General features: G+C 45.5%; 4 protein-coding genes across 4 annotated transcripts; 2 read left to right on the top strand and 2 right to left on the bottom strand.

Moving 5' to 3' along the window:
* Positions 1–3,382: 3,382 nt before the first annotated feature.
* Positions 3,383–4,058, top strand: FSUBG_10364 (uncharacterized protein; the record flags this gene model as incomplete). Its single annotated transcript, XM_036674935.1, has 2 exons — positions 3,383–3,386; positions 3,457–4,058. 2 exons carry the CDS (start codon positions 3,383–3,385, stop codon positions 4,056–4,058), a joined length of 606 nt encoding a protein of 201 aa, XP_036534126.1.
* Positions 4,059–6,466: 2,408 nt separating this feature from the next.
* Positions 6,467–7,000, bottom strand: FSUBG_10365 (uncharacterized protein; the record flags this gene model as incomplete). Its single annotated transcript, XM_036674936.1, has 1 exon — positions 6,467–7,000. The coding sequence occupies one exon, from the start codon at positions 6,998–7,000 to the stop codon at positions 6,467–6,469; it is 534 nt and encodes a 177-aa protein (XP_036534127.1).
* Positions 7,001–8,617: 1,617 nt separating this feature from the next.
* FSUBG_10366 (family sulfate permease) lies at positions 8,618–11,139 on the bottom strand (the record flags this gene model as incomplete). The annotated part of the gene is made up of 2 exons (XM_036674937.1): positions 8,618–10,107; positions 10,266–11,139. The coding sequence occupies 2 exons, from the start codon at positions 11,137–11,139 to the stop codon at positions 8,618–8,620; spliced, it is 2,364 nt and encodes a 787-aa protein (XP_036534128.1).
* A 2,229-nt stretch (positions 11,140–13,368) lies between these two features.
* Positions 13,369–14,923, top strand: FSUBG_10367 (cell cycle arrest BUB2; the record flags this gene model as incomplete). Its single annotated transcript, XM_036674938.1, has 3 exons — positions 13,369–13,890; positions 13,947–14,749; positions 14,800–14,923. The coding sequence occupies 3 exons, from the start codon at positions 13,369–13,371 to the stop codon at positions 14,921–14,923; spliced, it is 1,449 nt and encodes a 482-aa protein (XP_036534129.1).
* Between the last annotated feature and the right edge of the window lie 718 nt (positions 14,924–15,641).

A 15,641-nucleotide genomic window follows, 5' to 3' on the forward strand; every position in this document is an offset into this window, starting at 1 on the left:
ATTATATATAAAAAGAAAAAGGTTATAAAAGGTTAGTAAAAAAAATCCCTTATATATAATTACTTATATAGGATTAGCAATATGCTTGTATAGGAATAGCATAACTTATAATAAATTATTAGATTGTCAGAAGTAATAAACCGTTTAAATAAACTATTAATATACTAAAGGTCACACGTTCCTTCAGTATAGGCCGTACAAATTTATGCAAACAGTTACCTTTATGGAGTGCCGTAATATGTGGATACATACGGAGTACTCCGTACCCAAAACTGGGTAGTACCGGCAAAGGCGGTGTGATTTGGAAAAGTGATAAGAGTCCTTATGTGTTTATTACGGATTGGACAGCTCAGGACTTCCATGGATCTGAAAACTGTGTTGCCAGTGCCGAACTCCTTTAATTATGCATACTACGTATGCTTCCGATACCATGGCAGCATGGTACATAGGAGATAGGCTAGATAGGTACTTTAGCTAGGTGATGGATACTCCCCACTACTCTCATACCTTGTAACCCGGTGATTTCGATCATCATGATCCCGCCCGCAACGCATAGGACAGTTTTTGTGCCAATTCTCTGCATTGCATGGCTTATTACAGAGTATATTGCCTTTGTGTCCTTTCTCTATCTATACTGCCTGTTGTGTTTTATGCCCACCCCCACATCTCCTTATTGATTCCCAAACTTGACTGATCCCATCGTTACAGGGTAGGGTTAAGGAAACACACCTCGAGTCCGTTGTGAACTAGGAATTTATTCATCTAGTTGTGTAGGGTATTTCGGTGGCATCGATGGATGTTGTATTCATATTCTTTTGTCTTTTGCAGATGTATATCTGGGCACATATGGTCAGTTTAAGCGTGTTGTAACTATTCAGGTTTGAATTCAGACACCAGATATCAGCCGATCATCAGGGATACCGCATGCCACTATACGTTCAGAATGATACCACGCATACGGAGTAGATATTTGAGAATTGTGATCCCAACTCGGGTCATGTGGGTAGTCTATAAGCTCGTGTCTGGCATTGAATTCATACCATTTTGACCTTTTAGCTTCCCAAAGAGCTTAACACTGGTGGACAATAAAAATTGGAATATAAAAATAAATTGCTAAAATCAATTGAGTGTTTGTATTCCTCGGTATAAGGACCCTAAGTCTTGCCTCTTCTTGCTAGATACGATTACTATGATATGGGATTGTAAGACTGTTTTAGCCCCAGACAGCTTGTTTTAGTATGAGACTTGCTATTCACGGAGTCTCGCATTGGTAGATCATTAAATCACAAGTAGGTGTAAATCGTTTCGGATATTCGACTCTTCAATCGATATCACAAGAAATAGAAGCATGAACTACATCGGGGATAGAAACGGGCTAGGCGGGTCAACTTGTAACGGCGAATGACCAAGCAGATGTCAGATAGAAGACAATGAATGTCTCGGGTTTCTCACCCCACGCATGGGTCTACAAGACGGATGTTCTGACACCGGATGTGTAGGTCCAGGTGTTTGTCGGATGCTTGTTAACATTTTCGGATAAGTAACACGGTCTATGTAGAATTATTATGGACAACTTAACTAAGCATATTAGCGAGGCATAGATTTCTAGTAAACAATGCCAGAACTTATATTCGACCAGTTTAGTGATGCTGGGTATACTCTTGGATCAAACCGAAAGCTGAGATTGCTAATAGGTAGGTAAAGCCTCATCTTGATCTGTGTCAGTAATATTATTCCCATCCTGCTACAGTTTGAATTCTCCCGCTCAAACACCCTACATTGATATATTTCCACTTTGCACTATTATATCGAAACGTACTATTGGATCTATTCCGTACTGGCTGATAATATTCTATCATACCAATTCGCCATAAAGATCAAAACAACAGAGCCCACAGTAGAACGGAGTGGCGGAGCCTTCGGGGAATAGGGCTATCGTCACTATCATGGAGACAGGTAGTTTCCTGGAGGATTTTACCGTCAATCCCAGTAAATAGTTTACCCTAGGGAATGCAAGAAAGCTTGGGACCTTGATCCTAAGCGATGAAAAGATGTACATAATTTAGTCTAAATTTAAGGGACTCTTTATTAAGTTATTCTAATATTATATTTTAAAGTCTGGAATTTTTATACTCCTAGACCCTGGAGAAATTGAACTGACGATCGCCTCGACCCTGGCGATCAGAATAATCCTGTGAATGCACCCCAGGGTCTCATCACTCCTGATGACTTGCCGAAGTTCAGGGGTCTAGGTAGTGCATATGTTGGTTTCAGGAGGCGGTGGAGGTGGTGATTGCCAGGGTGAGTATCTAACTAAAGTTCTACCTAAGATTAGGACTTGAATTCGTTAAGCGAGACGCTGAAGAAACCTAACAGAAGTGTTGAAACTGTAACGGTCTTTTCATGACCGTGACCCACTCGCTCCGAGTCTCTGGCTTCCGATCCGGGCCTTGGCACCGGCCTCTGGAAGTTTGAGCTGCCGTACCAGTAGACAACTTTGTCATTTGAAACCACTCCGATGTTTCATTGACTAAAATATCATATCCGTTCCCAAAAGAAAATGAAGCTCAGCTGCGATTCACACTACGTCGGTCATGTACTCGACACACATAACCTGAGTGGAATATCTTTGTTCGTCAACAAACACAATGGCATTCCCCGTTGCCAATCTACCGCCAAGATTCTATGGGGATTTTCCGTAACCCAACCTGAACAACTCAGCCCTGCCGTCTGGCACCAAGGTTTTCTCTTTATCATTTCCATTTTATTCAGGGTCCAGGGGTCTAGAACGCAGGCTGTGCCGAAAATTACACACATGACTGGTTGGATTGTTGGCCTACTCAACATGCATCTTTCAGCCCCTGCCCATCACAATCGCGAAATCTGGTTTCTTGTAGATGACCGAATATTGGAGGTGGGGGCTGACGTGCATACGCATGTGCGACGTCATGACCAGGTGACCTCGTGTTTGACTGGTAGTTAGAGCCTTTTGTGTTCCAAGTTCGGAGTTGCTAGTCCCATCCATCCATTAGATTGGTCTGGCTTCTTGGCTTTGGGCATTGGTTGGGTTGGGTTGGAGTAAATCATGGAAGCTCAATAGCCTTTTCTCACATGCCATGTCTTCCATTGCAGCCGGATCGTTCGAATCTTCATGAGAACATAAAAGATCGCCGTTCCCTTTCCTACCCGCCCATCGCCACCGTTAACTGTCATCAGTGTCCAAAGTATCCCACTTCACCATCGTGACCTGAGTACCCACCCACTTGACCATCCTCGGGGTTTCCCGTCAAACACCCTTTGGCTGTTTGTATATCGCGTTGCAGGTAACTGCTTACATTTCATTATTGTTGTCGCTGAAGCTATCTTTGTGTTCGCCGACAAAATGGGTATGTGTTCTATTGCTGCACATGGCCGTGTGCCATATCGGAAACTCGACCACTGACGTCATCGCAACAGTCACCAAACCTTACGAGAAGAAACGACTCTATCTCCAGCACCCGGAGCAGGACTATGGCATCGTCAGCCATCGCGTAACACGCATAATTCCTCCACCTGAACCTTCTCCTCCTCCACCACCTCCAGTAATTGTCAGACCTCCGCTGCCACCACCTCCGCCTCCACAGCCTCAACCACCACCTCCGCCTCCCGTGGTCGAGAAACCACCGCCTCCTCCACCTTGCCCTCCAGTTGAGAAACCCAAGCCTCCGCCTCCTCCGGTTGTGAAGCCCAGACCCCCTTCACCTCCACCGGAGGAGCCTATCGAGGTCATTGCGGTTGACGTCGAGCCACACAAGAAAAAGAAGAAGCCAAAGTCCCGATCACGAAGCAGGCACAGCCACCACTCATCATATGATCACGATCGAGAGCGCGTCATCGAGCGTGAGAGGATCGTCCCGGTTCCTGTCCCGGTTCAACTCGAGCCTCGCTATGAAACCTTCCGGTACGTTGAGGGAACTCGACGTCGGGAGTATTCGCCTCCATCACCACCCAGGCGGATGATTGAGGATGATAGAGTACGGCTCCGTATTACGGACCGCGAGCGTGAGTACTATCGATGATTAGCGAGTACTTGGATAACTGGGAATGGGCGCTTCTGTAGCGGTTTTATCTGTATTATGATTGATGATTCTGGTTCTTGTTAAATAGGGTTTGTCCAGGAGTTGAGGCAACTTTGAGTATCTTTGGCGCGAACTTCTATGAAATATATCCTATATTATCCTGAAACTCGAACTTGTAGTCATTATGGACATATCATATCAACACATCTCAAGCAAAGCTCATACTATTTGCACAGCAACTGAGCACTTCTCCTCATGTGTGCTAACTATTCGCCTCCAGGTAACCTATAGTGATCGATAGATGCGACTCTGGCGTGCAGGTCAATTTGCTTGAGTCTGAACCCTTCTACGCCTGAGTTGTTGGAGGAGCCGCCCAAGGGGATATAATAAAACTTATGATCTCTATCCTAGGTGACAAAAAGCCTTAGGTAAACTTAGGTAAACTTACGATAATTTAGTATATATTTAGAGGATCTTAGACTAAGTATTTTTAGTACCTTAATTCAATAGGTAGAGATCCCGTATTTTCCGCAGCAGCTCATCAGGTCCTTCACGCTTGACTATTTCCTGTTCGACAAGCGTCTGAACCCGAGTTAGCTAATCGTACTCTGCGTTTGTCAAGTTTTCTGGGATCTTGGGTCTGGGAACCATCGTTGCTTTAAAACACTGGTTGAGTGTATGATGATCAGCCCGCTAAGCCTCGACACTCTGAACAAGTGCTTCTAACGCAGCTTCCTTGTCTTAGTCACTGGGGGAACTCGCTTTGACGACATTAAGAAAGTCGCCCAGCAGATCGATGGTATCTTGGGGCATCGGAGTAGTTTCTATATTGGTTAGTCGGATTTATAGTCGTGTTGAATAAAATTTGTCAGGTCTTACCAGACTCAGTGTGATCGCCACTATTTCCTTCGACTTTCTTGCCTTGAGTGCCTTTCTTGTCCTTTGCCTGGGGTTTCGGCATGATGATTACTGCTGGGTGTATATGCAAGGAGACCTGGTGGTATAGGCGTGGACTAAATGAAAAGACTCATTGTGAGCTTCATGCCCAAGGCGTCAAAGCTTGCGTCAATTAGAGTAACTGGGTGGTATATCAAGACAGTGTCAAGTGTATTAAGTTGAAGAAAGGAGTATGTTTGATTGACTGTGGTCTTCCGCCAAAGTGATTTGACCACGAAAGCGACGTGACTATAATTTTCCCTCCTCACCCAAACATCTTTTTTACTTGGTTTATTTTATCCGTCATTCCCTTCTCCCTCAATTTACTATATTGGTATTGATTATTTTATTCGAGTCATTGCGATGTCGCAACTGCCAATTATATTCGAGTTGTCTAAAGCTGCTTATGATAATCAGGTCTATCTCTCACTCGACATTGAGAGTATCCCAAATGGAAGGATGCACCGTCGATGAATATGCAGGGACTATTTCTTTTGAGCGTTGGGCCTACGACGAAGCCATGCGCCGCTGCGAAATCATCATGCACCCATACACTGATTTGACCGTCGAATCTATCTGGTGTCAAAAAGAGCCTGTCATTGAACCCTTGATGTCGATTCTCATGCAAAATGACCATATTGTCGATCCCGGTGCACTATCGAGATTCACATTGGAACGAGATTTCTACGTTATATTGGCCGACAAATGGATTGTTTGGACTTCTCTCAAAGAAGGTCATTTCCACATCAGAACCAAACTGGGTGGTGCAAAAAGACAATGCTTCAGATTACATCAGGGCTCTCATCCATAGGCACCAGCCAGGTTCAGATATTATAGCCCGCTTGTCTCCGGCTGAAAGCAATGGCTGCCCTCTGGTGGTCTCACAGAGAGGATCACGACTAGCACAAGGTCGAAGAGAACTGTGCAATAACAAACGGGTGTCAAGACTCCCAGGTGACTGGCGGTGATTCCATTAAAAACATGTCCGTGTATTAGGCGACTCTTTTGCAAACTGGACAGCGGAATGAATTTGCTCAAGTGCACTAAAGGATTCGGTATCCTTCTATGCAGCTATGGCCGTCTGGACCCAAGACAATGATGAGTCCTTTGCCTTGATTCATGGATCCTTGAGATCATTTTATGCCAGTGCTGATGCATTGGATACTAACTCCGGCACATCAAGTTTGAGGCGAGGTTTTGCAGCTCGCGCAGCTAGCCTGATCGTCTTTTTGATCAGAGGAGCTTACGTCTTGGCGTCGGTGTTCGGATGGACGATGAATTCTTGGTGGAAGACAAATTTACCCGTATTTTGTTTTGGAAATCTGCGAAGGGCGATATTGTACCAAGAGCTGTGCAACTTGAACCAACGTTCACAGACGAGAAATCATAATACCAAGCCGGATTAATAAATTTGGCTTCAGTGCTCTATCTCCATAGTCGATCATTCTTTGGCTAGAAACCTCAACTCTGCCTTAACGCTCCCACGTCGCATCGAATGCCTCTAAAACCAACTTTCGCATTTCTTCTGTCATTGGTATAGCATGTAGCTTATCGGCCGTCACCCAAACACCTTCAGAGTGCTCATTGAGGTTAACTATAAAGTCCTGTCCTTGCTGTACCTGGACCAGATAGCTCAGTTGCAAGGCAACCTTGCGAATTGTTTTAATAGAGGGTCCTTGACCGACCTGTTTCTCAGTAGTATATGAGAAAGACTTTAATGAGCTGACGACCTTTGAGATAGTGAGTCCTGTTTCTTCGGCCACTTCACGGGATATGGCATCGTAAATTGAAGGGTCTGTCTCATCAACCTTGCCTCCTGGTATCTCAAATACACCAGGGTAATAAGCTTCGTGGGCAGCTCGTTTTAAGATCAGGATATGCTTATTGCCTTTATTATCCTCGCGGATAATGGCGGCCCCAACAGTAATCTTGTCAGCAGGTTGGTAGAATTGCGACGATAGGGCCCAGGTTTGGATATCAGCCTTAGACATGCCTAGGAATTCCATGTCGATATGGATGAGACGATTCAGATTGTTTGACAAAACTCGAGTGTTCTTCTAGGGTTTTTGGTAGGTAGTGACAGAGAAGTCTGGAAGAAAATTTCAGGATATCCAATTCTGAGCAGCGATGGAAGGTGATGTAGAATGAAAGTTCTGTGGGTTACACAGAAGAGGGCGGCCCTTCATTATATACACAGGCACTCACTGGAGCTGCTGTCGCGTATTTAACTTTTCCATGTCGTGCATTATTTTGACTCTGATTGGGATATTATAGTTTCACCAATATGCTCAAATGAGTCATAGGGTGCGTGATAACTTACATATGTAATCTGAGCAGTCTTGCGTGTGGCCAGCCGGCTTTGCATATACTGATTATGGTGCACTACCTATGGACGTAACATCTTGTGTGGAATTTACCTTCGAGCCGATGACCCTGATTCGAAGTTGCAGTGCAATTAAGCTCTGTATATATATATATATATATGTTGCTCACTTGCCTTGATCTCGCTCGCACTCCCGCCCATTTAACCTTAACTTTCTCTAGGTTTATTGTTCCAAAAGTTCTAACGCAATCACCAACAGCCTTATTCTTATTTATCTGTTTATTAAATCGCGCCCTCGACCTTTTTTCTTCCTAAGGAACAGAAGCAAACGATACCGCCATATCTACCTATCCCGATGTCGGTCGTTCGCCATACTAGCCAGGAGCGTATCTCGACTTTCTTTAGCCGATATTGTTCGTTATCACAGGAAGAGTGCAACAAGTTCGCGCAAAGTTACATTGGATGCGACATTCGACAAGCGTCAACACAGGGTGCCTTCAGTTACACTGTCAGAGGCGATGACTTTGTGATCCAATTCCGCGCTGAACGCTCGCCCCTCGACCCCGATATCATCAAGCATGCTCGTCAAATGCACGGAGATTGGGTTCACGAAGTTAAAAAACTTGATTCGATCCCTGGACATCCAACCGTCTTGATATATCCTATGCAACTACTGGTGGGCGTAAACTATTCGCTTTTACTGCATTCTTCCGGAACCACAAGTTGCGATGTGGTTCCTAAGCAAAAGAATCGTCGATCGTGAGACAATAACCATAGTGGTTTGTGGCAAGAGATTGCCGAAAGATTCTACGGCGTTGAAATCCAAAACGAAATTACATTGGAAAACTCACTGTATAGACAACTTCTTTGAGTAGGTAGGTATGGGTCTTAACATAACCAGAGCCATTAACAATCAAGGGGATGCAATAAAACTTAGGACCTCTGTCCTAGGTAACAAAAGCCTCAGGTAAACTTAGCATAATTTAGTATAGATTTAGAGGATCTTAGACCAAGTATTCTTAGTATCTTACTTTAACGTCCGAAGTCTTCTTGCACCGGGATAATCAGCATTGAGACGCTGTGGCCATGGGAGAGACAATTCCAATCCGGAAGCAATACTATCAGTGTGAAAGGGTTCATTATAGGGAAATAGTAAAACGAAAGAACATCTCATGGTCTCATGATCTCGTTACGAATTACTGTTCTAGATAAACATAGTGGTAATAATCGCTCGCTAAATGCTTCTCCTTCATGTTGTGCGCCGAAACGTCAGCAAGTCTACCCGTACTCCATCCAGCTGTTAGCCGTGTGCTGTTTCTCTTGATATCATCCTCTCTTCCACATTAGTTATTGCGTTCTGTAACGCGCTTGTCAAGTCTACATGAAACAGTGGTTTGTCCAGGCCATGAACAACAGCACCTCTCCGCTTCTGCTTCTCGAGATCTCCCGATGACATTGAGCCATAGGATTTTATCGAGGAAAATCCCCCAATCAAGGGCTCTTCGTCTGTGTTATCCATATGTTTTGGTGCTATTTCGTCGAGGTCTGTCTCCTGAGCGATTGTAGCAGCAGAGTCCTTGACTCCGATTTCCGCTACGCTGAAAATTGATTTCCATCTTCGAGGTGCTGTGCCTTCATTGGGTTTGTATGGGACTCCAAAACCTGCTGACACCAATGCTCTCTTGGACCATCGGTTGTTTATGCAAGCAAAATGCCAATCTACACCGTCAGGAGAGGCATATGAACCGAGCTGATTGCGGATATCGATCAGTCGTTGGATCGAGGTAATGTCGACGTTGTTGACAGAACTGAAATCCAAGATGACCGCTTTTAATGTCGGAAGTGCAGAGTCTGGATCTGAATTAACAGGACGTTTTGCGGATTTCCTTGGCCCTGGGTTATTCCACGGCCTATCGCCTGGTCGTTCAAAAGCTTCGGGACTGCTGCGTTGCGTGTTGGACTGAATGAAGTCGGTCAGATAGTCCAGAGAGGAGTTAGCATTGGGGTAATTGAAGCCTTCAGAGAAGCGGTAGATGAAAATTCCGGGATACGGATGACCAACTTCAACTTCGGGGTTTGAGCCATCCCCATGGCCAAGGGGTATAAAAACATTTCTTGCAGAAACATCGGAATCCTCGATTGTGCCATACTCCCCGACAACCTTTCGGTGATCGTCACCAATAACATGGTCGCCAATGACTGAATGAACCTTTACTTTGCCAAGAAACCTGCCTTTGGCCTTCAGGACACGGTAGATAAACACAGCTCCTGAAAGGAGAACCGTAGCATACAGCCCATCTTCTATTCGTGCAAAGACACTGACGGTAACACCGGTAAAGAAGATAAACACCTCGATCGGTGAAACTCTCCAGAACTGGTAAATGGTGTTGGGAGGTGTAACGAGATCTCCTACGGCGTGAATGATAACGGCCGCAAGAGCGGCACTTGGTATATAAAAGAAGACAGCGGTCAATAGGTACGTTGCAAGTAAAACCACCAGTCCAGTGATTATCCCAGCAGCGGGGGTTCGTACGCCAGCTTTCGACTGAATTGCAGTACGACTGAATGAGCCTGTAGCTGGATATGCCCCAAGGAATGGCCCAACAAGGTTAGCCATACCAATGGCAACCATTTCTTGAGATGGATCGATGGTATAGTTGTTGACACGCCCAAACGACTTGGAAATCGCCATATGCTCAACAAGCAAGACGATAACGGTGGCTGGTAGATAAGGTACAAAGTCCGAAATGAGCTCCGTCGTTAGTTTTGGAACACCAATATTCTGGAAACCTTTTGTGTTGTTAGTTTTTTGTTTACTCAAGTAGATGGATTGTGCTGAGAGATACCTTTTGGGATCACCCCTAGAACCTTAAATAGGGGGTCGTCTTTTCTATGCATGTTGAGAACCCAACTCATTACTGTATACACTAAAATAACAAAAACCGTACGCATTGTGTTGGTGAAAAACAATAGTCTTTTATGCTTTGGATATCGGTCTGCCGCAGCGGTGAAGCCTTGACGGATAAGGTATAAAATTGATAGGGCTGAGACTCCGACGATAGCATCGTAACCTGCTTCTCTGAGGTGTTCGATCGTGTTTGCAAGGACTTTGTATGGGGAGTCTCGGTTCGAAAATCCTGACAGACCGAGAAGTGCTGGTAGTTGGCCGACACAAATTGTGATGGCGGAGCCCGTCATAAAAGCCGAGAGAGAGGTGATGGAAATGAGGTCGACTATCCATCCGCACCTCAGTAACCCAATAACGAAGACAATGAAGCCCGCGATAATTGACAACGCTGACGCAACAACATGGGCTTGGACGTTCTGTCCCGAATTTTGGACATCCTGAACAACATTCCCAACGACGGTCGAAAGAACTGCAACGGGACCAATAGATATATCCTTGGAGGTACCAAATATCCAGTAGATCAAGGCCCCTATGAAAGATGAGTAGAGGCCAAACTGGGGTTCCAGGTTTGCGAGAATAGCATAGGCCATGCCTTGTGGAACGACTACAGCACCTATGGTGATACCAGCGACCAAATCGCCGGCAAGCCATTGCATGTTGTAGTGGCTGACCCAAGAAGCGAATGGGAATAATGAAGCTGCATATGCAATAACCTCCTCCTTCGACGGGACTTGGTCTTTAATCCATTCCGAAGATGTGGGTTCAGTTTCGTAGAACGAATTGTGTCTTTGCTCTGATGCAATGGATGAATTGCTTAGTATCTCAGCTTGGAGGTCTTGTTTTTGGTCTTCGAGTTTGATGCCCAGAATGTTGGCCAGCCCCCTGCCCAACCGGTTTGTGTGGCCTAGCATCATGTGTATTGGTCGACGCCAAAAAACTATTTCCTTTGAAGAGAAGATCCAAACTACGGCAGCCAAGGATGATCTCACCCTTTAGCTTCTTTTCAATGTAAAGCAGTCGCTAACTCGGGCAGAACCATCGTTCGTATATGTCTGTCAGCTCTGATCCAAATGATGGGAAACCTGCTCCGAAGTGAAGCAGTCAGTGATCACCGGACCAGCTGCAGGTAACCGATTCCATTTAGAGGCGTGGAGGTCTGAGTTGTTTAAGAAGGCGTATGGTAGACAGTAGCTGTCCTAGGACTGTTCTTCTTGCAAATAGGATAATAGCAAATGTGCTGATCTTTGATCTTGTGGTCTGGGGTCTTAGTTTAGGCCGATGACGAATATCGTGGGGTGTAAGGCGACATAATCGTTGGAGGTTGCAACGTGGGATAATGAGTTCTCAAAGTTGGGAGACAGTGAAACAGAAATCTGATAATGCGTTCTAGCTGGGATAATGTGTAACTTGATTACTTCAAAAAGTAAAGTAAGGAGGCTGTAAATCGAAGAAGACCAGTGCTATGGTGTGGCAAGGGCTTCAATCTTGTATTTAAAGAGTGGTAAAACTCATGATGAGCCCGGTGAAACTAGTGATCCCCGAGCCATCGGTAATCGGCATTGGGTGGAGAGGAGATATGGAGGGGCAGAATGTGTTGTCATGGCTTCTGTTGATCGGATTCTCCATCTTTCTCTGAATAAATGGCAAAAGTCGTGTGGCGCTTGGTCAGCTTGTGAGCATTCAGCATGATATAAAAATGGGTGTTTTTCGATGTCGCAATCGCCACTTTCCCCTTCATGGTAATAGCGTAACAAGATCAGGAAAATAAGTGTATCAAACCCCACGTCTGAGATCCTGTACGTAGTCCCAAGTGAAAATCAAGAATCGGCTATCCCGATACTTGCGACAATAGCCAAGTCAGCAAATTTTCTAGATGATCGTCGAGCAGACGGCAATGACAGTTTCTCGTTGATGTGTTACCTAAGGTAAGTCGATAAGACAGAGCAAGAGCACCGACTTCAGACCTAAACCTGAGTAGGTGCTGAAATTTACTAATTAAAAGTTCTACTACTTTGTAAATATATCCTAAACTTACCTAAATCTACCTAGCTTTTTTTATTACTTTAGAAGAGAGCCCCTACCTTAGGTACGAATACTGTATACTGTTAAGATATCTTTAAATTAGCGAGCACTACCTAATAACCAAGGTATATATAAGTATATAGGTAGTAAAAGGAAAGAGAACTTGAGGTCGTGTTATTATATAAGCCAAGAAGCCTGAGGTTATCTAACTTTAAGAGTTCTTAATTAGATCTATCTACTTGCTTATCTAAATAATATCTTTCTTTGATTTCCGGGGTTTGCTACAATAAGGTACCTATGGAAGCATACAACAATCAGGATATACATAGTAGACGCATAGATACCTAAGTCATCATGATTTTTTACAAGCACGGAGTAGGAACTACCGTTAATGAACCTACTAATCCAATACTTGCTTGCATAAACATCCGCCAGAGTGTTAGGTCGGCGAATCGGTCCATCCTGCTCCGATCCGGCTTCAAAATAGCACACCTGAAACCCAACCTCTTGATAAATGACCCCCTCAGGGTGTAAGAAGACTTCTGACGTTAAATAACAGGGTTAAAAAAAGCCTAGTCTAAGATCCTCTATATCTTTACTAAATTACACTAAGTTTATTACCTAAGGCTTTTTGGGATAGAAGTCCTAAGTTTTATTACACCCCCTTGATGATGTGCATTCCTCAATGTCGTGGGCTGGCAAACACCAAGACACCCAAAGTAATAAGGGGCCACACAGCCTTTGCGAGTTATCGGATTAATAAAAATGTGTCGACTGAAAGTTTATAGGACCTGCTACGAGAACAACTGGTGGTAGTAGTCGGCCAAGATAGATTTCAATAGTTCTTAGTGTAGAGGTTAATTGAAGAACGCGAAACCAACACGATTCATCATTGTCCCTGCATCCACATCACGTCCCTTTCATACTTCAACTCAGCCTCCAGCCTCCCCGCTAATCTAATACTGCGCTCCGAACGACTAAACCCGTTCTCAGCGTCATCAGCCCTAATTAATATCCCCATCAATTCGGCTATCTGGCTCTTTCTCGCATATATTGTCGTTTAACACCCATGCCCACCCCTATGGTCGTGGTTTGACAAACTCTCCTCAAGCATCGCAATCATGGAGCCGCCTTCGAACTCCAATTCTAGCTTCAAATCGGCGATTCCCTCACTCCCCGCCCCGGTTACAACACAACTCCAGGCCCCGCCATCGCCGCGGACTCATCGCGCCCTGCGACGCCTTCAATCTGCGCACACTCTTGGAGCCCGCGCTCGCGAGCAAGGCACGCACTCTCTCATCTCCCAGCAGCGCCACCGCGACACCCAGCGCAATGCTTCACCTACAAGACCGTCACAAGCCCCTCCCGCTGCTTCAGGCACACCCAGCTTCTCCCAGAATATCAATCGCTCACCTCAGCGCGGGCGCGCTAATAGCGATGCCACCCCGCCACTTATTCACCAGATGAATGTTGTCACAGCCAGCAAGCGTGCTGGGAGTAAGAAACCTGTGTTCTCGCATGGCCATCTGCCTCTTCATCAGATTATCCGCGAAGGCCCAACAGATGGTGATTTCTTGGGCGCTTTGGAGAGCGCACGGTGGAAGGTTATCGATGAAGGTGTCAAGAGTGCTGAGGATGGCATGGTAAGAGGACTGTTCAGGTACCCCCAGCATAATATACTAACAGCGGTCTTGGGTAGTCAACATTGAGAATATACGTCTGGCTCGTCCTCCTGGACGCTCCTATCCTGTCGACCGATAACTACCTCGCCCTCATCCACCGAGGAGCATCTCCGGCTTACTCTAAGATCCGCAATGACACTTTCCGCACACTTACGACCGACCCTCTCTTCCGCCGCCGTGTCAGTGAGGCTAGTCTGATTCGTTTACTTAACGCCATTGCATGGAAGTTACACGACGCGCGTGAGGAACAACGGCAAAGCCGCCCTAGTAGTAGCCGAGCTTCACTCCCTGGCGGTAGTAGCGTCTCGGGTCGTTCCCAGTCAGGCACAAGCACGTCATCACCAACTGCTCGCAGTCGCGCGCGGGCCTTAACACTTACGACCGAGGGCTCTGAATCCGGCGCAGGCGCTGCGACTCTAGAACCTGGTACCTATGTTCAGGGTATGAACGTTCTGGCAGCACCATTTCTTTACGCAGCTCGGAGTGAAGCAGAAGCATTCGTTGCGTTCCACTCCTTGTTGACTCGAGAATGCCCAGGGTATATTCGCGGCGCCATGGACGGCGTTCATCGTGGCCTTGCACTGGTTGATAAGGTCCTTGCTATTGTTGATCCCAAGCTAAGCATGTACCTTACTGCGAAGGGCCTTTCGGCTGAGATCTACGCTTTCCCTTCAGTTCTGACGCTATGTGCATGTACACCACCGCTTCCCGAGGTCTTACGACTTTGGGACTTCTTGTTCGCCTATGGTCCTCATCTCAATATCGTCTGCATTGTCGCGCAGCTTACAATTATGCGGACTCAAATTCTTCAGTCACCCAGGTAAGGATTATGCGAAAGCCCGACTCAAATAATTGCTGATTTCCAAGTAGCCCAAACAAGGTCTTAAGATCATTTCCCCAGCTTAACGCTGATCTCGTCAAATCTGTCACAATTGGCATTATCAAGAAGATACCCGACGATGTCTATGCTGAGATTGTTTCTCACGCTCTTTAAATATGGCACAACCTTGGTGTTTATGGATTGAATTACAAGCGCTGTGGCGACTCCGGGCGATACAAGGGCACAGCATACTTGAGCAAGGGTCTGGTCGCGAAACTCACTTAAACTGACGTGCATACTGCCACGCGGATGGAAGGTTTATTTCGAACCACTCGTCCCTTACCCAGCAGCCCATTACAGGGGAAGCAAGAAACCCCAGGACCTTGACCCTAGGCGATGAAAATATTTGGGTAAATCTAGCCTAAGCTTAGGGGACTTTTTGCTAAGTTTATTTTGACACCTTATGCCAAGGTCTGATATTTCTTGCTCCCTGAGGCCTATCAAGATGTTTCAAGGCCTTGCAACAAACACACTAATTCTAGCCGATATTGCCAAACCCAAAAAATGGTTTTGGCTTATGCTTTTTTTATGATTATTTAAACGCGTTATGATGGAATGATGGATGGTATTCTAATGATACTCGATATGGGCTTAAGCAGGTTTCAACGGGTATCAGAGGGTCCCGACAGAGACGAATGCTCAAAGTTGAATGAATGAATATACGTTTGGTTATCTATTATCTATTTACACGTGCCTCATATCATGTTGTGAACTTACTGCATCGTCCACGCATGCCTTTTGGGTCATATTCAATCCGTTCATCAATCAAACTCAGCGCCGGCTTACATGCTTGTGCTTTTCATAACAGTATTCAAACCTCAAGCTTCATCAA

This window comes from Fusarium subglutinans (genome assembly GCF_013396075.1).
Source record: "Fusarium subglutinans strain NRRL 66333 chromosome Unknown NRRL66333_c0000179, whole genome shotgun sequence".
Lineage (NCBI taxonomy): Eukaryota > Fungi > Ascomycota > Sordariomycetes > Hypocreales > Nectriaceae > Fusarium > Fusarium subglutinans.